Source organism: Marmota monax, unplaced genomic scaffold (genome assembly GCF_021218885.2).
Source record: "Marmota monax isolate L192 unplaced genomic scaffold, Marmota_monax_Labrador192_F-V1.1 WCK01_AAM20220418_F8-fsc00038, whole genome shotgun sequence".
Lineage (NCBI taxonomy): Eukaryota > Metazoa > Chordata > Mammalia > Rodentia > Sciuridae > Marmota > Marmota monax.
The window spans coordinates 9,527,155-9,546,430 of record NW_026692498.1 but is presented as its reverse complement, the minus strand read 5'-3'; the positions used below and the strand labels follow the sequence as shown (position 1 = coordinate 9,546,430).

The following is a 19,276-nucleotide window of genomic DNA, read 5'->3' as shown; positions in this document are numbered from 1 at the left end:
GTAGTGCCCACAGCACACTGTGTACAGAGAGAGAAGGAGAAAGAGCTGGAGACAGGCAGAGGGGGAGCTTCCTATGGAGACAGGGCAGAAGACAAGGAAGGAGGGAGAGGGAGAGGAGGTGAGTCATTGAGATACCTACAGAAGAGGTTCCCAAAGGGGAACCCCAGGCCAGGGAGAAACTAAACAGCACAGCCATCACTGAGTGCCCCAGTCTTGCTTGAATTGAACCCTTAGAAGCACAGCAGAGAGCCAACCACCCCTAAAACACCTGTGGGTGGGACGTGATCCTTGAGGCTTTTGTACAACCTTTAGGAATGGGTTTAGATGCACAATGAGGCAGTCCCACCCAACCCCCAGAACACCATCCCTGGGTCCAGACACATGTTTACCCTCCCAGTTTATAGGATGGGGACTGACTCAGTCACAGCAAAAAGCAGGTCTCACTCACCCCAGTGCCCCATGCTGACTGGCAGTTCCCAGTTATTAGCCTGAGGCCCTCACATCCAGGAGGCATGGATTTTTCCTGCCCGTCTTTCCCCTCTTCACCACAGCCCTTCTCCTACCTTACCAAAGAAGAGACAGTGCCTCCCCTGTCCTGAACCTGTGGGGCACAGGCCAAGGTACAAACATCCCTGGACACCAAGGAGCGGGGATTCAAGAACACATACCCTCAACAGAGAGGGCTCAGTGGGGCATGGTGGCACCTGCCTGTACTCCCAGTGGCTATGGAGGTTTAAGTTCAGCCTCAGTAACTTAGTAAGGTCCTAGAGTAACTTAGAGAGACCTCATCTTTAAATTAAAAAAAAAAAAAAAGAGCTGGGAATGTGGCTCAGTGTTTAAGTACCCTTGGTTCAATCTCTGGTACCAAAAAAAAGAAACAACCCAAAGCCCAAACACAAAAAACAACCCAACCCAACCCAACAGAGAGGCCTCCTGAAACAATGTGAGGTGATGTTATGGTGATGGGCATTAACACCTTCAATGTGAACTGAAAAATTGTCAGTTTTTGACTAGAAAAATTTGTCTGATTTGATTGACAGTTTTAAAATAACACTGGGAAGATCCAACATGGCGGCGGGTGTGGAGAGATCAAGTCTCTGACCTCTTCAGCTGTGTGGGCATAGGGAGTCGTAAACCATCTAAATGCTGTTTGCTCAGGATTACTAGGCAATGCTGAGCTGATGTGGATCTGGGGCGAACAGTCTGCGCCTCTTAGAACTCACACCGAGCCCAGATCGGCTGAATTGAAGCTCCCGTTCACCTGCGTCTCGCAGACAAACTGCTGTGACAAAGCACTAAATGATCCTGCTGAAACAACTGGTCGGCCCTTCTGAACCTGCGGAGATTAATACCAACCGAGCCTTCATAGGCAGTGGCCACAGGATTGAGACGGGGCATGGGAGAGCCAGTCAGGACCCACCTGTTGCATTGTTCACCCGACAAAGGGAATGAACTGTCGCCATTTGCATGGGATACCACCATGGCAGAGAACTGACGTCACCAGAATGCAGCAGAGGAGATAACTTCATTCCGGCAGCGACAGGTGTGTAACCCCCTACCCCTTCCTCTCCACACAGCGGGGAAAGCTTAAGGGCCCCCCCAGTTCTCCCGTAAGGGCCCCTCCCAGCTCTCCCATGAGCGTGATAGTCAGACCAAGGGAATCAGGAGTGGTGCAGGACCCGCGGCGCGGAACCCCTGGATACCGCTCCCACCAGTGCTGACAACTGAGGTCTCTTGCACTAGCTACTGGGGGCGTGGCTACTGGAGGGCAAGCAAAATTCGCTGAGGGTTCTCAGCCCCAAGCTCCACAAACTTAGGGTCTGAGGGAATGGCAAACGGGGAGAGTGTGCCCAGTCATTCATGAAAATAGGGCTCCCGGGAGCAGCATACCTGGCGTGTAGCCAGTATTGTGGTGAGCATCACCAATGAGCGGGGCCTGGCTTGAGGAAAAGTGGGGAAGTGACTAGACACAAGAGAAGGCCCTACGCACCCAGGATTGGAGACCCGCCCAGACTGGGAGGAGGAGCTGCTGCACAGTGATTGGTTCCTGCATATTGAGAGGAGAAGCATGGCCCAGTGGGCACAGCTCCACCTACTGGAAGAGAAGTTAATCAAACTCTAAGACTGCATTTATTAAATTTTTTTTCTTTTAATTTGTTTTTTTTTTCATTTTCATTTTTAAATATTTTTAAATTTTTTAAAAATATTTTTTATTATTTTTTATAATTTTTATTTTTTTGATTTTTTAAAAATTTTTTTCTATTTTCTTTTCTATTTTTTTCCTTTGTCTTTTCAATTTCCTTATTCCCCCTTCCTTGAATTCTATCTGCTTACTTTCATTCTTTTTAGTGACTTCTTCCCTTCCCTTCTAATACCTTTCCTCCCAAGCATCAAATAAATTTATAGGAGTAAACAGTAACTCAGCAGTTAAACAGAACAAGAAGTAACATGAGAAGCATGAAGAAGCAAGGAAGAAAAGGAGTACAAACAATGCAGGACAGCCTAAATATTCAGGAGGACCTGGAGTCATCAGAAAAATGGCCAAATAAAGAACTCAAGGAATACCTTAGACAGATGGAATGGAATCTTAAAGAGGATATGAGACAACAAATTCAAACAGTGAAAGAACTCATTGGAAATGAATTACATAAACAGATAAAAGAAGCAAATAAGCATCTTTATCAGGAGACAGAGATTATAAAAAAATCAAACAATAATTCTAGAAATGAAGGAAACTATAAACCAAATTAAAAACTCAAATGAGAGTATCACTAACAGAGTGGAGCAAATAGAAGCCAGAACGTCAGATAATGAAGACAAAATATATCATCTTGAAAAGAGTCTAGCCAACTCAGAAAGGCTGGTAAAAAATCACGAGAAAAACATCTAAGAGATATGGGATAACATAAAAAAACCAAACTTAAGAGTCATCAGGATAGAGGAAGGTATAGAGGTTCAAACCAAGGGAATGAGCAACCTACTGAATGACAACTGAGGTCTCTTGCACTAGCTACTGGGGGCGTTATATACTTATAGAAAACTTTCCAGAAATAAAAAAAGGAAATGGATATACAAATTGTCAATGCATACAGGACACCGAGCATACAAAATCACAGTAGACCAACACCAAGACACATTGTTATGAAGATATCCAATATACAGAACAAAGAGAAAATATTAAAAGCTACAAGAGAAAGGAGGCAGATTACATTCAGGGGTAAACCAATAAGGTTAATGGCTGATTTTTCATCACAGACGCTGAAAGCAAGAAGATCCTGGAACAACGTATTTCAAACACTGAAAGACAATGGATGCCAACCAAGAATTTTGTATCCAGCAAAATTAAGCTTCAGGTATGACAATGAAATAAAAATCTTTCATGATAAACAAAAGTTAAAAGAATTTGCAGCCAGAAAACCAGCACTGCAAAGCATCTTGAGCAAAACACTACACGAGGAAGAAATGAAAAACAATAACCAAAACCAACAGTGGGAAGTACCTCAGTAAAGACAGAGGGAAGGGGGAAAGCTAATCATGGAGAAACAAACTAAATTAAAAAAAGATAAATAATCAAACATGGCTGGAAGTACAAACCATATATCAATAGTAACTCTAAATGTTAATGGTTTAAACTCTCCAATAAAGCGACATAGGCAGGTAACATGGATTAAAAAAACAAATCCAACAATAAGCTGCCTCCAGGAGACACATCTGATTGGAAAAGACATACACAGGCTGAAGGTGAAAGGTTGGGAAAAAATATACCATGCACACGGTCCTTGTAAGCAAGGAGGGGTGGCCATTCTCATATCGAATAAAATCGACTTCAAGACTAAGTTAATCAAAAGGGATAAGGAAGGACATTATATACTGTGAAAAGGAACCATTCACCAACAAGAAATAACAATTATCAATATTTATGCACCAAATACGGGTGCTGCAACGTTCATAAAACAAACTCTCCTCAAGTTCAAGAATCAAATAGAACACAACACAATAATTATGGGTGACTTCAACACACTACTCTCTCCATTGGACAGATCCTCCAGACAAAAGCTGAATAAAGAAACTATACAACTCAATATCACAATCAATAACCTAGACTTAACTGACATATATAGAATATATCAACCATCATCAAGTGGATATACTTTTTTCTCAGTAGCACATGGATCCTTCTCAAAAATAGTCCATCTATTATGCCATAGGGCAACCTTCAGTAAATATAAAGGGGTGGAGACAATACCATGCATTTTATCTGATCATAATGGAATGAAACTGGAAATCAATGATAAAAGAAGGAAGGAAAAATCCTACATCACATGGAAAATGAACAATATGTTACTGAATGATCAATGGGTTACAGAAGACATAACGGAGGAAATCAAAAAATTCTTAGAGGTAAATGAAAATACAGACACAACATATCGGAATCTATGGGACACAATGAAAGCAGTTTTAAGAGGGAAATTCACCACCTGGAGGTCATTCCTCAAAAAAAGAAAAATCCAACAAATAAATGAGCTCACACTTCATCTCAAAGCCCTAGAAAAGGAAGAGAAAAACAACAGCAAATGTAGCAAAAGGCAAGAAATAATTAATATCAGAGCGGAAATCAACAAAATTGAACCAAAAGAAACTATTGAAAAAATTGACAAAACTAAAAGTTGGTTCTTCAAAAAAATAAATAAGATCGACAGACCCTTAGCCATGTTAACGAAGAGAAGAAGAGAGAGAACTCAAATTACTAACATACGGGATGAAAAAGGCAACATCACAACAGATACTACAGAAATACAAAAGATAATTAGAAATTATTTTGAAAACCTATTTTCCAATAAAATAGAAGATAGTGAAGACATCGATTAATTTCTTAAGTCATGATTTGCCCAGACTGAGTCAGGAGGATACACACAATTTGAACAGACTAATATCAATGGATGAAATATAAGAAACAATCAAAAGACTACCAACCAAGAAAAGCCCAGGACCAGATGGGTATACAGCGGAGTTTTACAAAACCTTTAAAGAAGATTTAATACCAATACTTTTCAAGTTATTTCAGGAAATAGAAAAAGAGGGAGCTCTTCCAAATTCATTCTATGAGGCCAACATCACCCTGATTCCGAAACCAGACAAAGACACCTCAAAGAAAGAAAATTACAGACCAATATCTCTAATGCACCTAGATGCAAAAATCCTCAATAAAATTCTGGAGAATTGGATACAAAAACACATCAAAAAATTGTGCACCATGATCAAGTAGGATTCATCCCTGGGATGCAAGGATGGTTCAATATATGGAAATCAATAAATGTTATTCACCACATCAATTGACTCAAAGATAAGAACCATATGATCATCCCGATAGATGCAGAAAAAGCATTCGACAAAGTACAGCATTCCTTTATGTTCAAAACATTAGAAAAACTAGGGATAACAGGAACTTACCTCAACATTGTAAAAGCTATCTATGCTAAGCCTCAGGCTAGCATCATTCTGAATGGAGAAAAATTGAAGGCATTCCCTCTAAAATCTGGAACAAGACAGGGATGCCCTCTATCACCACTTCTATTCAATATAGTTCTCGAAACACTGGCCAGAGCAATCAGACAGACGAAAGAGATTAAAGGCATAAAAATAGGAAAAGAAGAACTTAAATTATCACTATTTGTGGAAGACAAGATTCTATACCTAGAAGACCCAAAAGGGTCTACAAAGAAACTACTAGAACTAATAAATGAATTCAGCAAAGTGGTAGGATATAAAATCAACATGAATAAATCAAAGGCATTTCTGTATATCAGCGACAAATCTTCTGAAATGGAAATGAGGAAAAACACCCCATTCACAATATACTCAAAAAAAATAAAATACTTGGGAATCAACCTAACAAAAGAGGTGAAAGATTTATACAATGAAAACTACAGAACCCTAAAGAGAGAAATAGAAGAAGATCTTAGAAGATGGAAAAATATATCCTGTTCATGGATAGGCAGAACTAACATCATCAAAATGGCGATATTACCAAAAGTTCTCTATAGGTTTAATGCAATGCCAATCAAAATCCCAATGGCATTTGTTGTAGAAATAGATAAAGCAATTATGAAATTCATATGGAAAAATAAAAGACCCAGAATAGCAAAAGCAACTCTAAGCAGGAAGTGTGACTCAGGTGGCATAGCGATACCAGATTTCAAACTATACTACAGAGCAATAGTAACAAAAACAGCATGGTACTGGTACCAAAACAGGCGGGTGGACCAATGGTACAGAATAGAAGACACAGAGACTAATCCACAAAGTTACAACTATCTTATATTTGATTAAGGGGCTAAAAGCATGCAATGGAGAAAAGATAGCATCTTCAACAAATGGTGCTGGGAAAACTGGAAATCCATATGCAACAAAATGAAACTGAATCCCCTTCTCTCGCCACATACAAAAGTTAACTCAAAAATGGACCAAGGAGCTTGATATCAAATCAGAGACTCTGCATCTGATAGAAGAAAAAGTTGGCTCTGATCTACAGATTGTGGGGTCGGGCTCCAAATTCCTTAATAGGACACCCATAGCACAAGAGTTAATAACAAGAATCAACAAATGGGACTTACTCAAACTAAAAAGTTTTTTCTCAGCAAGAGAAACAATAAGAGAGGTAAATAGGGAACCTACATCCTGGGAACAAATTTTTACTCCTCACACTTCAGATAGAGCCCTAATATCCAGAGTATACAAAGAACTCAAAAAATTAAACAACAAGAAAACAAATAACCCAATCAAAAATGGGCCAAGGACCTGAACAGACACTTCTCAGAGGAGTACATACAATCAATCAACAAGTACATGAAAAAATGCTCACCATCTCTAGCAGTCAGAGAAATGCAAATCAAAACCACCCTAAGATACCATCTCACTCCAGTAAGATTGGCAGCCATTATGAAGTCAAACAACAAGTGCTGGCGAGGATGTGGGGAAAAGGGTACACTTGTACATTGCTGGTGGGACTGCAAATTGGTGCGGCCAATTTGGAAAGCAGTATGGAGATTCCTGGGAAAGCTAAGAATGGAACCACCATTTGACCCAGCTATTGCCCTTCTCAGACTATTCCCTGAAGACCTTAAAAGAGTGTACTACAGGGATACTGCCACATCGATGTTCATAGCAGCACAATTCCCAATAGCTAGACTGTGGAACCAACCCAGATGCCCTTCAATAGATTAATGGATAAAAAATGTGGCATTTATACACAATGGAGTATTACTCTGCACTAAAAAATGACAAAATCATGGCATTTGCAGGGAAATGGATGGCATTAGAGCAGATTATGCTAAGTGAAGCTAGCCAATCCCTAAAAAACAAATGCCAAATGTCTTCTTTGATATAATGAGAGAAACTAAGAACAGAGCAGGGAGGAAGAGCAGGAGGAAATGATTAACATTAAATAGAGACATGAGGTGGGAGGGAAAGGGAGAGAAAAGGGAAATTTCATGGAAATGGAAAGAGACCCTCATTGTTATACAAAATTACATATAAGAGGTTGTGAGGGGAATGAGAAAAAAACAAGGAGAGACATGAATTACAGTAGATGGGGTAGAGAGAGAAGATGGGAAGGGAGGGGAGAGGGAATAGTAGAGGATAGGAAAGATTGCAGAATACAACAGTTACTAATATGGCATTATGTAAAAATGTGGATGTGTAACCGATGTGATTCTGCAATCTCTATTTGGGGTAAAAATGGGAGTTCATAACCCACTTGAATCTAATGTATGAAATATGATATGTCAAGAGCTTTGTAATGTTTTGAACAACCAATAAAAAAAAATAAAAAAACCCTCAAAATCATAGATGACATGTATTCAGCTCCATGCACCCTGATAAAAATGTGTCAAACGTGAAAAAAAATAGCACTGGACTTAGCTATTTGAATTATGTAGAAGACATTTTTTTCACACATTAAATAAGCTAGTTGTGTAACTCCAAGATTGTTAAGAAAATTTGGAATGAAATCATGGATGAAAATTCACAAAATTACATCATCTGTAAATATTTTACATTTATGATTTTTGAAATGTTTGTCACGTAAAAATGTATAATGTAATATTTCATAGTTTTTTTTTTTGTGTGTGTGTGTGGTGTTGGCAATAGAACTCTGAGTCTCATGCACACCAGGCAAGTGCCCTGCCACTGAGCTACAGCTCCAGTACTTCAAGTTCTTTTAAACCAAGACTTGTTATCCAATGTCCCATTGGTCAAATCTTGCCTGTCACCTATTTCTACAAAAGTAAATAAATGTAAACAATCAAGCTTTATTGGAACACAGCCTCGACTGTTGGTTTACAGAGTCTATGGCTGCTCTCAGGCTACAGAGTGACCCTGGCAGATTAAGGAGAGGGACGAGCTGGCCCACAAAAGCTGAATTGTTTCCTGTTAACCCTGTGCAGGAAAAATGGGTGCCAAATGACCAGGGTCCCCTTCTCCTGGACCCTACTGATCTCTCTGCCAGCTTCCCTGACCCCCGATCACAGGTAATGTCCAACTCAGATTGCACTGCCAGCCCTCAGCAGGTTCCCAGCCCCTATGAGCTGTGAGAAGGGGACACAGGCTGAGGGCACACCTGGTCACTGCGGGAAACTCCATAGTGCAGCTTGTTCGCAAAGTGCTCACAGTTGTTGATGATCAATGAAAAGAGCATGTATTTCCCCACCATTTTCTCTGCCTGATGGACAATTTCGTTGGGTGGCAGTGGCTCATACTTGTCATCATTCTTGTTATTGACCCAGTATGTGTCTACTCCTGCCACCACCGACAGCAGCTCCTTCTTCACTATGGCTCTGTTACCCAGGACGGAACTGAAGAAGCTCATGCTAGGTCCTGACACTTCACCTGTGGAAACAGTGGACCCAGGCCTGGGCAGGGCCATAGAGGCACAGAGTGTCCCTAATCAAGACAGCCTCACTGCAAATTGGGACAGAACTGGTTTCCAGAAAGTTTTGTCCTCCTCCCCTGGACAGCGTCCTCCCCCAGCGCTCATTCCCAGCTGGAGCAGTGCTGTAAGCAGCCCTCCACCCAGGGGTGGCTCAGGACGGCTGCAATATTTTCACTGCCTCCCTCTACCTGGGAAATCTTCATGTCCTGGGGCCTGACTTGGGCATGGACATTTACTCTATTATTAATTCCTTTCATATGGGAGATTCTGGAGTCCAGTGTTGAAGGAATCAGAACTAAAATGAGAAAGTGAAAATGATACCTTCAAATGTGCTCTTAAGAAACTCACTGGAACCATAGTTGAAATCAGTGGAAACTCTGTGAGTACATGGAGTGTTTGTGTAGTAGCAGACCAATACTCAGGGCATGTCTGCAGAAGGAATCAATCATATTTAATTGGGGGTATAACTTGTGGAAATTTCTATCAAATTGGTAAGAATGTGTTATACTTTTACCCTGGTTTAAAGCCCAGTCATTCAACCTAGCATCATGCCAATGCCAAGGTGCCAAAAATAATCATTGTATTCATAAATACACTTGGTGGTGGGTAATGAGATCTACCTGCAAACACGCACACTTTCTCTCTGTCTCTTTCACATTGGATTATTCATTATTTGTAGTAAAAAGATATACAAAGATTTCCAATCTAAGGGAGCTGTATGCTGCAGCCTGGGATATCTCTCACCCCCAATAACCACATATGACTTTTGAAATGCCAATCAAATTCTCACCTTGAGATCATTATGCATAAAATAGTCCTCCATAATTGAATTTTTCAAGAATTTCCAAAGCCGATCATGAAGAGAAACTGGGTATTATTTTTTTTTTTTAGCATGCTTCTTATTTAAGTGGAAATCTCTGAACTAGAAAACACCATGACCAATATTTCTACAAGGCCTGAAAAAGGTTCTAACAATGCATTAAATTCTCTTTTGTATAAAAAAACTTTAATTTTAGTTTTAAGTGGATACAATATCTTTATTTTACATTTATGTGTTGCTGAGGATCGAACCCAGTGCCTCATGCATGGTAGGAGAGCACTCTACCACTGAGCACAACCCCAGCCCATCACTAAATTCTCTTTAGGCAGCCTGACATAGAAGTTTAGCTTCAAACCTCCACAGGAAAAAGGTTTTCAATAGCCTAACTGCTCCACAGAAGGAACTGAAGTTCTTACTGTGGAAAATGCTGCTTCTAAGACAATGAAATTGGGGCAGTAACCCAGGCTCTGAAAGATCTAAAGGATGGATCCAGGTACTTCATGGGACCAAGAAGACCTGATCAGGAGACATGCCTCCCAAATCAACTGATTAAGTCTGGGCTCCTGGAGACCTGGCTTTGGAAGGTTCCCAAGCACCTAGTATTCTTCTTCACCAGTTGCACTAACAACATTCTGTACATGTGGTGTACTCTCAAGGGAGGTGAAGTTTGTTAGAAGACACACCCTTACAGATGACCTCTATGAGCACTAAGCCACCAAAACTTCATTCACATAACCCTGTGAAGGATCTGCTGAGTCCTCGTTTACCATCTACGAGGTCCCCTGAAGGACAAACATTTGGTGACCAAGAGTAATCTTGGGGATTTTTAAACAGATATGGAAATGAGGCCACAGACTGAATGTAGCCCCAAACCCCATAACTAGGCATGGTGTGGAGGCACCTTCCAGTATTCTCAGACACCCCGGAGACTGAGGCAGGAGGAGGCCATACTGTGGCCAGCTTAAGTAACTCAGTGAGAGTCTGACTCAAAATAAAATTTTAAAAGGGCTGGGGTATACCTCATGGTTAGAGCACCCTGGGATCAATCCCCAGGGCTTCAACCAAACAAACAAACCAACAAGAACAAAGGGCCCACCACATGCAGCCCTAACTGGACACTGTCCTGATTTCCCCAGAGCCAGCTCTAACCCAGACAGACCTCCCTCTCCTGCTGTGAGCAGGACCTTGCTGCTGTCCCAGGGGTTGGACACCAACCAGGGAGCACCCGCAGCAGCACAGCCTAAGGAGGGCAGGTTCCTAGTGGCCAGGCTCAGGGACAAATGCACTCCCTTAATGACGCTTTAACAGCTGAGTGTGAGCACTGCTGTGAGCTGAGCTCTTTGTCATTTTCTGTTCAAAGTCTCTGAGTTTGTGAGCTGCCGTAGGTGCCACAGAAGGTCTCAATGTCTCTCACTCGACTGACTTATGTGCACACAGGTGCATGTCCACACCAGCTCTACTAGTGACTTGAAGGACTGGACAGTGTTCCTCTGTGTGCAGGTGAGTGGAGTTTCCAGCATGTCAGCGTGTCCCTTAAAGCTATGGTGCTGGGACAGAGAGGGAGGAGGCCCCACACCTGGCCAGGCCCTGCACAGGCTCTCCCTGCCCTCCTTCATTTCTCTCCCTCACGGCCTGGGAGACAGGAATCCCTATCCCTGCTCTTCTGAGGTAGAGCTCAACTGACTGAGGTGAAGCCACAAGCTCAGGTCACACAGTCAGGAGGCAGAGGAGCAGGATTCCAGACTGGTCCTGGGGAGGTTGGAGGCCCACACCTGTCCATTGCACTCTGCAGCCAGGTATAAACTCTTGGAAGGATCAACTCCTTCTACTGTTGTTTGACCTTGCAGAACTCCACAGACACAGGGTACTGGACCTTTGGAGGGATGCTCATCAACTACAGGGATCAACTGGGATTGAACCTGCTCTAAAATGGAAATAGGTCAACAATTTCTCCCTGAACTCACTGATAATGAGGACTAGCAGAGATACAGCCAGAGAAAAAGAGTAAGTGCTGATTGAGAGACTGCTCTGCCAGGCAGTGTGAGGACCAACACATAATTGTGCCTGCGTTCTTACCCTTGTTCTCAGCCCTTGTGTTTAATAGAGAAACCATGCTTACTTGGTGAGCTCAGATGCACCACATAGCCCTTTCCCACATAGACTGCCCAGTGCTGATAGCCGAAGCGAAAAATTTCAATAAGGTCTCCAGGTTTTGCTCTTGTTCTCTCCTGCAACAGAAAAATCAGACACAGATAAAGGGGGCCTTTGTATGGCATGTTTTAAAATCTGATCTGCAAGAAGTCACAACCCAGTCCTACAGAATCCCTGTGCTCATGACCTGAGGAATCAGAGAGGAGAGACTGCTCCATACACAGGTGGGAAGCCTCTCCCCTCCATTTACCATGTGCATGCTAGCCTGGAAAGGTCTCGGGACAAGGAGGAGATGGGAAGGGGTGTCTCTGAGGGACCATGGCAGTAGGTCTGCAGCATAGGTGTGTGGGGCAGTGATGTGCACCAGCTGTAGAGAGCACATATTTTGCACAGAGAATGTTTGTATCAGCAAATTATGATATGATTCCCAAGAAGGTTCAAAATGTATCTTAAGGACCACCACCAGCCATGCTCCTGGGCTTCAGTGATACTTATGAGGTACAGAGTGCCCATGTTCAGAGCCCAATGTGCCAAACACTGCAGAACAGTTGACCCCACTCTCCATCATCCTAAGAAGTACCATCACCGTCTTCCACAGATGAGAAGACTGGGTCTTAGGATGGTTAGGTGACTTTCCTAGAGAGCAGAAGATCCAGAAGAAACTGAGTCTCAGGGTTTCCAACATTTATGCCTGAACAATCCCAGATAGTCCCAGACAAACTGGGGCAGCTGGAGCCCAGACTCCAGGCCAAAATTAAGAGAGAGAAAGACAGGATGTGTTTGGGAGTCAGAGGTGGAGGGGTTTTCTTTGAAGTTCACATGAATGAGTTGTACCTCTGGAGTACACTGAGGCAACCAGCTGCCCTCCCCAACTCAGCTGAGCCCGGCATCTGGCCCAGTGCACCCTGCCAGGGAGCTGAGCTGCTGCACAGAGAAGTGAGGGTGCAGCTGCCTGGAGGAGGTGGGAGATCTCCTGGGAGTTCAAGTCCTTGGCAGCAAGGATCAGGAGTCAGCTTGACCCAAGGGGGGCTGATTTTAGCATCAGAAGGGTAATACCTGCTGGCAGTGGTCAGGCATGCCTGTAGTCCCAGTGACTTGGGAGCCTATGGCAGGAAGATCACATGTTTGAAGCCAGCCTGGGCCACTAGGAGACCTGGCCTCATAATGAAGATTAAAAAGAGCTGGGAAGTAGCTCATTTATAGAGAGCACTTGCCTAGCTTGCACAAGGTCCTGGTTTCAATCCCTAGTACTGGAAAAAAAATCAGCATACATGTTACTGAAATATAACAGATTGGTTCTAGGAAACACGTTTAAGTAATGAGAAAGATTCAAGTATATCTAGATGAACTGTACTCAGGGAACCCAGTTAAAAACCACCATAAAACATAAAGCCATGGGGCTGGGGATGTGGCTCAAGTGGTAGCTATGCTTGCCTGGCATGCGCAGGGCGCTGGGTTCGATCCTCAGCACCACATAAAAATAAAAAAATAAAAGATGTTGTGTCCACTAAAAACTAAAAAAAAATATTAAAAAAAATTCTCTCTCTCTCTCTTTAAAAAAACAAAACAAAACATAAAGCTACAAGTCAGCACTTATAAGGTAGCTATATACATGTAAATAGAACCATCTGGCAGAGTGCACCCCAAGTTGCTTCAGGGGGAAAAGAGAACACAGGGAGTCTGGGAGAAGGGCTGATTCTTCATATTCAGGGCTTTGACTTTGATTTTGGTTTCTTTCTTTTTAAAAATTCTCTTTCAACATCCTTTTATGAGTGCATTATATTTGTACATAATGATGAGTGTTCTGTTGTCTATACACACCTGCATCAATATAGCAATATAATTTGCAGTGTCACTCCCTAACACCTCCCCCTCACTTCCCTCTTTCCACCCCATCCCTTTCCTCTATCGATGTCCCTTGGACTTTCTGCTTTTTGTTTCTTAAACAAGGCAAATACATCCACATATTACTGTGAATAAATTAGAAAACATAATTAAATTAAAAAACAGAACTAAATGCTTTGGAATATAAATGCCCTTCTATCATTTGAGAATTCCTCTGATCTCAAGTAGAAGATCATTGCCCATTTTCTTCTACTTCTTTTTATTTTATTTTTAGTCAGAGATGGACACAATACCTTTATTTTATTAATTTATTTTTATGTGGTGCTGGGGATGGAACCCAGTGCCTCACGTGTGCTAGGCATGCTCTCTACCACTGAGTCACAACCCCGTCCCAATTAGGTGTTTCCTGAAACCTGGTTTGGGTAAAGTAAAGCCTTCAGCGAGATGCCAGGAGGCAGCCAGCACTCAGGAGACCAAACCCTACACAGCAGCTGAGGCAGGGAAGCCTCTGGGCCCTTGGACCCAACCATGGTTCCTTTCCTGCTGTGTGAGATCCCCAGACCTGCAGCCCACCTGCCCCTCCTCTCCCCTGTCCCCTCTACACCTGAGCTGGAGCCAACAAGGACAATACACATATTTCTGATAATAGACTGTCACTGTTGCTTTGAAAATCAAAGGTTCAAAACCCTTTCTGGGGACTCACCAAAGACATGCTTCTGTCCAGAAATGCTGTGTGCTGCTGGCTGGATGTCCAGACTTCTTTTATTTAGCTTTTTGTCTTCCTGTAACTCCACCTACCCAAGCCTTCAGTTAGGTGAAAACAAAGGTCAAAGTTCACATTAAATTTTTATCTTCCAACCAGTGCAGGGCACACTTCCAGGAGATGATTAGACATGGAAATCAGTTGGAAGGGTGAGAGATTCAAGCCCAATGTGCATTCAGGAGGATTTGATGGCCCAGGGAACATTCCAATGTCCCCAAGTTTCAGAGAGAGAAGAGAGAAAGTGAAACAAGCAAATATGCTGATACTGGAAAAAATAATAACCACCCATGTCTTGGTGGGTGTGGGGAAGGCAGGAGGGAGGGGCATAGCCAGAGGGAAGAGTTTCAAGGAATGGGGCTCTGAGGACACAGACACACCTCCCAATGAGGAGCGAACATCTCCAGAACAGGCAAATATTTCCACCAATTTCCAAACAACCACACCACCTGGAACAGGCCACCAGAGGCATTTCCACACCCTGGGAACCCAGGGAGCCTGCGTGGCCAGAAGGATGGAAAGAAACCCTCCCCTTCCTCTCACCCCCAGGTCCGAAGCGCATTCATTGTAGCCCAACAGGAAACCCAAACCCCTACTCCCTGGTGTGAAGAGGCTGCTGCTTTGAGACACCAGTGTGCTACCCCACCCAAGCCCCTAATTAGTCTCTCTTCTGACACCAACTTCTTAACATCAAGGGGCAGGAGAGAGTGGGAGCAGCTCAGCACCCTCACTGTGGGGTTGTGGAGGAAGCAAGGACCAGCCGGATGCCCTCTTCTGGCTCTCAGGAAGACAGGGCTGTGGGTGAGCACACAGGGGGACTGGAACCACAGCTAGGAGACTCCAACTTAAGGGTCCACAGCGTCCCTGTAAACGTGCTATTCCACAGCCCATGCTGCTCCTGTGGACACAGGGCCTCTCTCAGCATCTCCATGCCAATGTCCTCGGGGATGCGTGGGACCCTCCTTATGGACTTTCCCAACCTTATTCTGGAGGGAGAGAGTGGGGGTAGGTTCAGCTGATTCCCTCAGGTCAGGGGAACGTTCAAAAATCCCCAAGTATCAGGGGGAAAGGAGAGAAAGTGAAACAAGCAAGGGCTGATACCAATGTCCAGAGCCTCATGGGCAGTCCCCACATCTTTGGGTGGATGACAGTGAACCAAGGGGTCTCATTTTGTGGATGAGTGCTAGCCACTTTTAACAATATCACAGCCCCATGTCCTGAGCAGTAGGCTGGGTGGGGGCACTGCTGGCCAAAGGGATGGCAGGTGAGGTGGGCACAGGGACAACTTGGGGTGTGCAGGGTGGTGGTGAATGCAAGTCCACAGTCCTTGTGCAGGACGGTTAGCTCTTCAGCTAATCCCATGTGATCAGTGCCAGAAACTCAGGCCCAGGAGCCACGTGAGAGGAGTCAGCAACCAAGGTGGGTCCAGCTGGAATGCTGCCTGTCCCCAGCTGGTGCTTACAGCCGCTGAGCTGGCCAGGGGGCCAGTGTGTTCCTCCTGGGCAGAGAATGGGGCAGAATCAGAACCCAGGCCCAGCCTGGTGGGAACACTGGGCACCGCATCAAGGAGCTGCAGACCCAGCACTTTGTAGTTTTCATTATTTTGAGATACGTTCCTGCTAAATTGCCAAGGCTGGCCTCAAACTTGAGATCCTCTTCCCTTAGCCTCCTGAGTTGCTGGAATGACTCCTGTATGCTACTGTGTGCAGCTGTGCTAGCCTGGACTAGGAAAGCCTGTACAAAAATTCTACTATTATATGAAAGAGATTTTCCATGAGAGACAATGGGTTCTTTTCAAGGCACATCTATCTTTCTATGTCCATGAGGCTTGAGTACGGGTCTTGGGCTGGGGAGGGGAGGCACTGAGAGTGGCCTGTGAAGGGAGACAGGTCCCTGCTGTAGAAGGCGTGTATCTGGGCCTTGGGGGCTGGGCTCACACTCCGTCCACACTCAGCCTGCATTCTGGGCTTCTAGGTGTTGAGCTTCTTCCTTGCCTGCCTCTCTGTGAGGAGAGTTTGGGTCTCTCCAAGCCTCAGAGAACACCCCTGTCCCTCTTCTTCCTTCCATAGTCTTTTCCTCCTAGTTCAAGATGATTCTTGCCTCACCCTTTTGATCTACAAAGTGTTTAGTCTCAGAAACCATGACTTTCTGTTAGAGAAGTTCTAAGCAGGGTTGAGTTCAGCCCTATCATGGGAATTAGAAAAGGAAGAAGTTCTTATAATTATAAGAAATGGAACAGTTCCTGGAGGGCATGTTTTATAATTTTGAAAAGGGAGGTTGTGGGGGTTGTGTTCCCCTGTCCCCAGAAAAACTCCTGCCCTGTGTCCTCATGGAGGCATAGGCTCAACCTCAGAGCTCAGATCCTTTCTGTTCACAGTGCCCTGGCCATGACCTTGGGTGATGGAAGATGAAAGAGAAAATATCTCCTGCTGTCTCAGCCTTGCTGGGGCTTGATAGACAGGCTGACTCAGGCTGGGGGGTAGCAGGTGTTGGACAGGAGGCCTGGCTCTGCTCCAGTCCAAATCAGGCCCCGAGATGGATCTTGGAGATGCAGGGAGGGAGGCCAAGCCCTCTGAATGTTTTCTCCTTGATGCTGGAAGAAGCTCATACAGGCACAGGGAATTGTGGCCCATCCTGTTCCTTGCACAATGGGTTCCAGGGTCTAGGTCCCAGAGAGGTGCAGTTGAGCTAGAAGGGCAGTGAGGGCAGCCTGGTGGTAAGGTGTGTGGATGGGAATGGGAAGAGGGGGAGTGGGCATGGGGAGGGGGTTGGGGAAGGGAGACCCAGGAGTGCAGAAGAGCAGAGGCCAGAGGGAGCACTAGGTGAGTGGAATTCGAGGCCCTGGGTGGACCTGGGGGCATAGCTCAGGGAGGGGAGGGAGGGGAGTAAGTGTTGGTGAGGAAGGGCATGTGTGTCTCAGGGACTGGGTATGGGGCAGCAGGGACAGGAGGTGGGGAAGCAGGCAGGAGGCTATGGGGGTCGTGGAAGCAGGAAGGGAACTGCCCTGAATTAAGTTAGTAGACAGGAGATGGAGAAGGAAAGGAATTCCTATCTTCATCCCAGTGCCAGGGAAGACAAAGATAAAACCAATCTACAGCTTCTGCAATAGCCATCACTGAACTGCTTGCAGAACTTGCCTGGACTATGTATCACTTGTATGCATTGTGAACTCACGTGTATGCATTGTGAACTATCTGTTGGTGCAGCGACTTGTGGTAGTGTTGGGGTACTTTTGCTGATGGTGTCATCGGTGGTACAATTTTTCCAAAAGGAGCCGAGAATTGGCTTGGTGTATCTTCCTCCCTTCTGCTTGTGATGGTCGTTCAGCTAAAATTTGGGGGCCAACAGAGGTGAGGCAAAGAACCTCACCCACCGCTGGTACAAAGACCTATCCTGTATGGCTGTATGCTGTACCAGTAGTCAATGATGGGTAAGATCCAATTGCAATGGTACCAACCTAAGACAGGAGGCTGTCTTAGTGGACCCAATAGTTTTAATGCACAGTGGAGCCAAACATGGGAGCAATGAACAGGTTAACAGCAGAATACTCACTACACCAGTTAAGCTTTTAAATCTACCAAGAATTGAAAACCATCTCCCAAAATCATGTTTGGGACCTAAACTTTAATGCCCTTCTAGGTATAAACTAGCACATGTGCTAATTCTCTTGTGTTGCTGGCTATATTCTTAACTGTTTGTCTTTGTTATCCATTTGGATGCAACAATCTGAGCTTTTGAACTCTCCACATATTTCTTTTTCCTCAGCCAGTAGGTTATCTAATGCCAAGCGATTTTGATAATTAGCCACTCACATCTGGTCTGTTGTGTGGCTAGGAGGTCAAAGGCTGTGGCAGTCTGATTAACAATAATTTCTAGTACAGCTTGTAAGTGAATAATTCTATTTAACATGTAAATAGGAGATCTATAGCTCCAATTGTCATTTTGTGCCCACGTAGCTGGAGCATAAGTGGCAATAATCCTCTGGGGATGCCAGTTACCTTCACCCCAAGATTGGTGACCTCCTAAAGCAAGTTTCTTTCCAATGGACCTCTTTTTCCTTTCCAAACAGCCATTCATCTATAGCATTCCTCTGGTGGGACAGGTCCTAAATATATGTTTTACCACCTCTTGGTTATAGTGGATTGTCTTGACACATGGTTCACATGATGTCCATGGTTGGAATAGGAGTAGGGCAGAATCCCTTAAGGTTATCAAAGGAAACCAAATTAAATAATAGACTAACATTTTGGTTAACATAGGTTAAACAGCATGAATTAACAAAGCCAAACTAATAACACCAAACAAATTCTAGAAAATTTATATAAGCAAGATGAAAAAGTGTAAGTGAAATTTTGTTACCCAGAGTCCAGTGAGTAGATGTTACTGTTATCAAACCAGTAGCAAAAACCAAACAGAGAATTATGTATATATCTAGAAGCAAGGGGTGGCAATACATTATAGTATAAGAACTATCTTAGAAGTTAAAAGAGTTCATTAGGCCTGTGGGAAGTTTATCTTTCACTGTGCATTGATCGGCCAGCCAGTCCTTCCTGTATGGCTGAAACAGGGCTGTAACCTCCTCAAGCTTTGGCTGTGCATAGACCAGTCAGCTTCTGCTGAGAGCCATAGCCAAGTAGGAATGACGCATGGCAATTTCTTTGTCAGCCTACCCAATGTTGCTTAGAGGGAGGACTCTCCATTGTGAAAATGGCTTTGCCTTGGACCCAGGTCATTTGCAGTGACATTGCATGAATGTTTGAGAAAGGTGACC

At 44.0% G+C, this 19,276-nt stretch overlaps 1 protein-coding gene across 1 annotated transcript; it reads right to left on the bottom strand.

Moving 5' to 3' along the window:
- Positions 1-8,563: 8,563 nt before the first annotated feature.
- On the bottom strand, positions 8,564-14,637 carry LOC124092704 (phospholipase A and acyltransferase 2). Its single transcript, XM_058579554.1, has 3 exons — positions 14,449-14,637; positions 11,869-11,977; positions 8,564-8,886 (listed from the first exon to the last, which is right to left on the bottom strand). The coding sequence occupies exons 1-3, from the start codon at positions 14,455-14,457 to the stop codon at positions 8,579-8,581; spliced, it is 426 nt and encodes a 141-aa protein (XP_058435537.1). The 5' UTR covers positions 14,458-14,637; the 3' UTR covers positions 8,564-8,578.
- Positions 14,638-19,276: the final 4,639 nt, after the last annotated feature.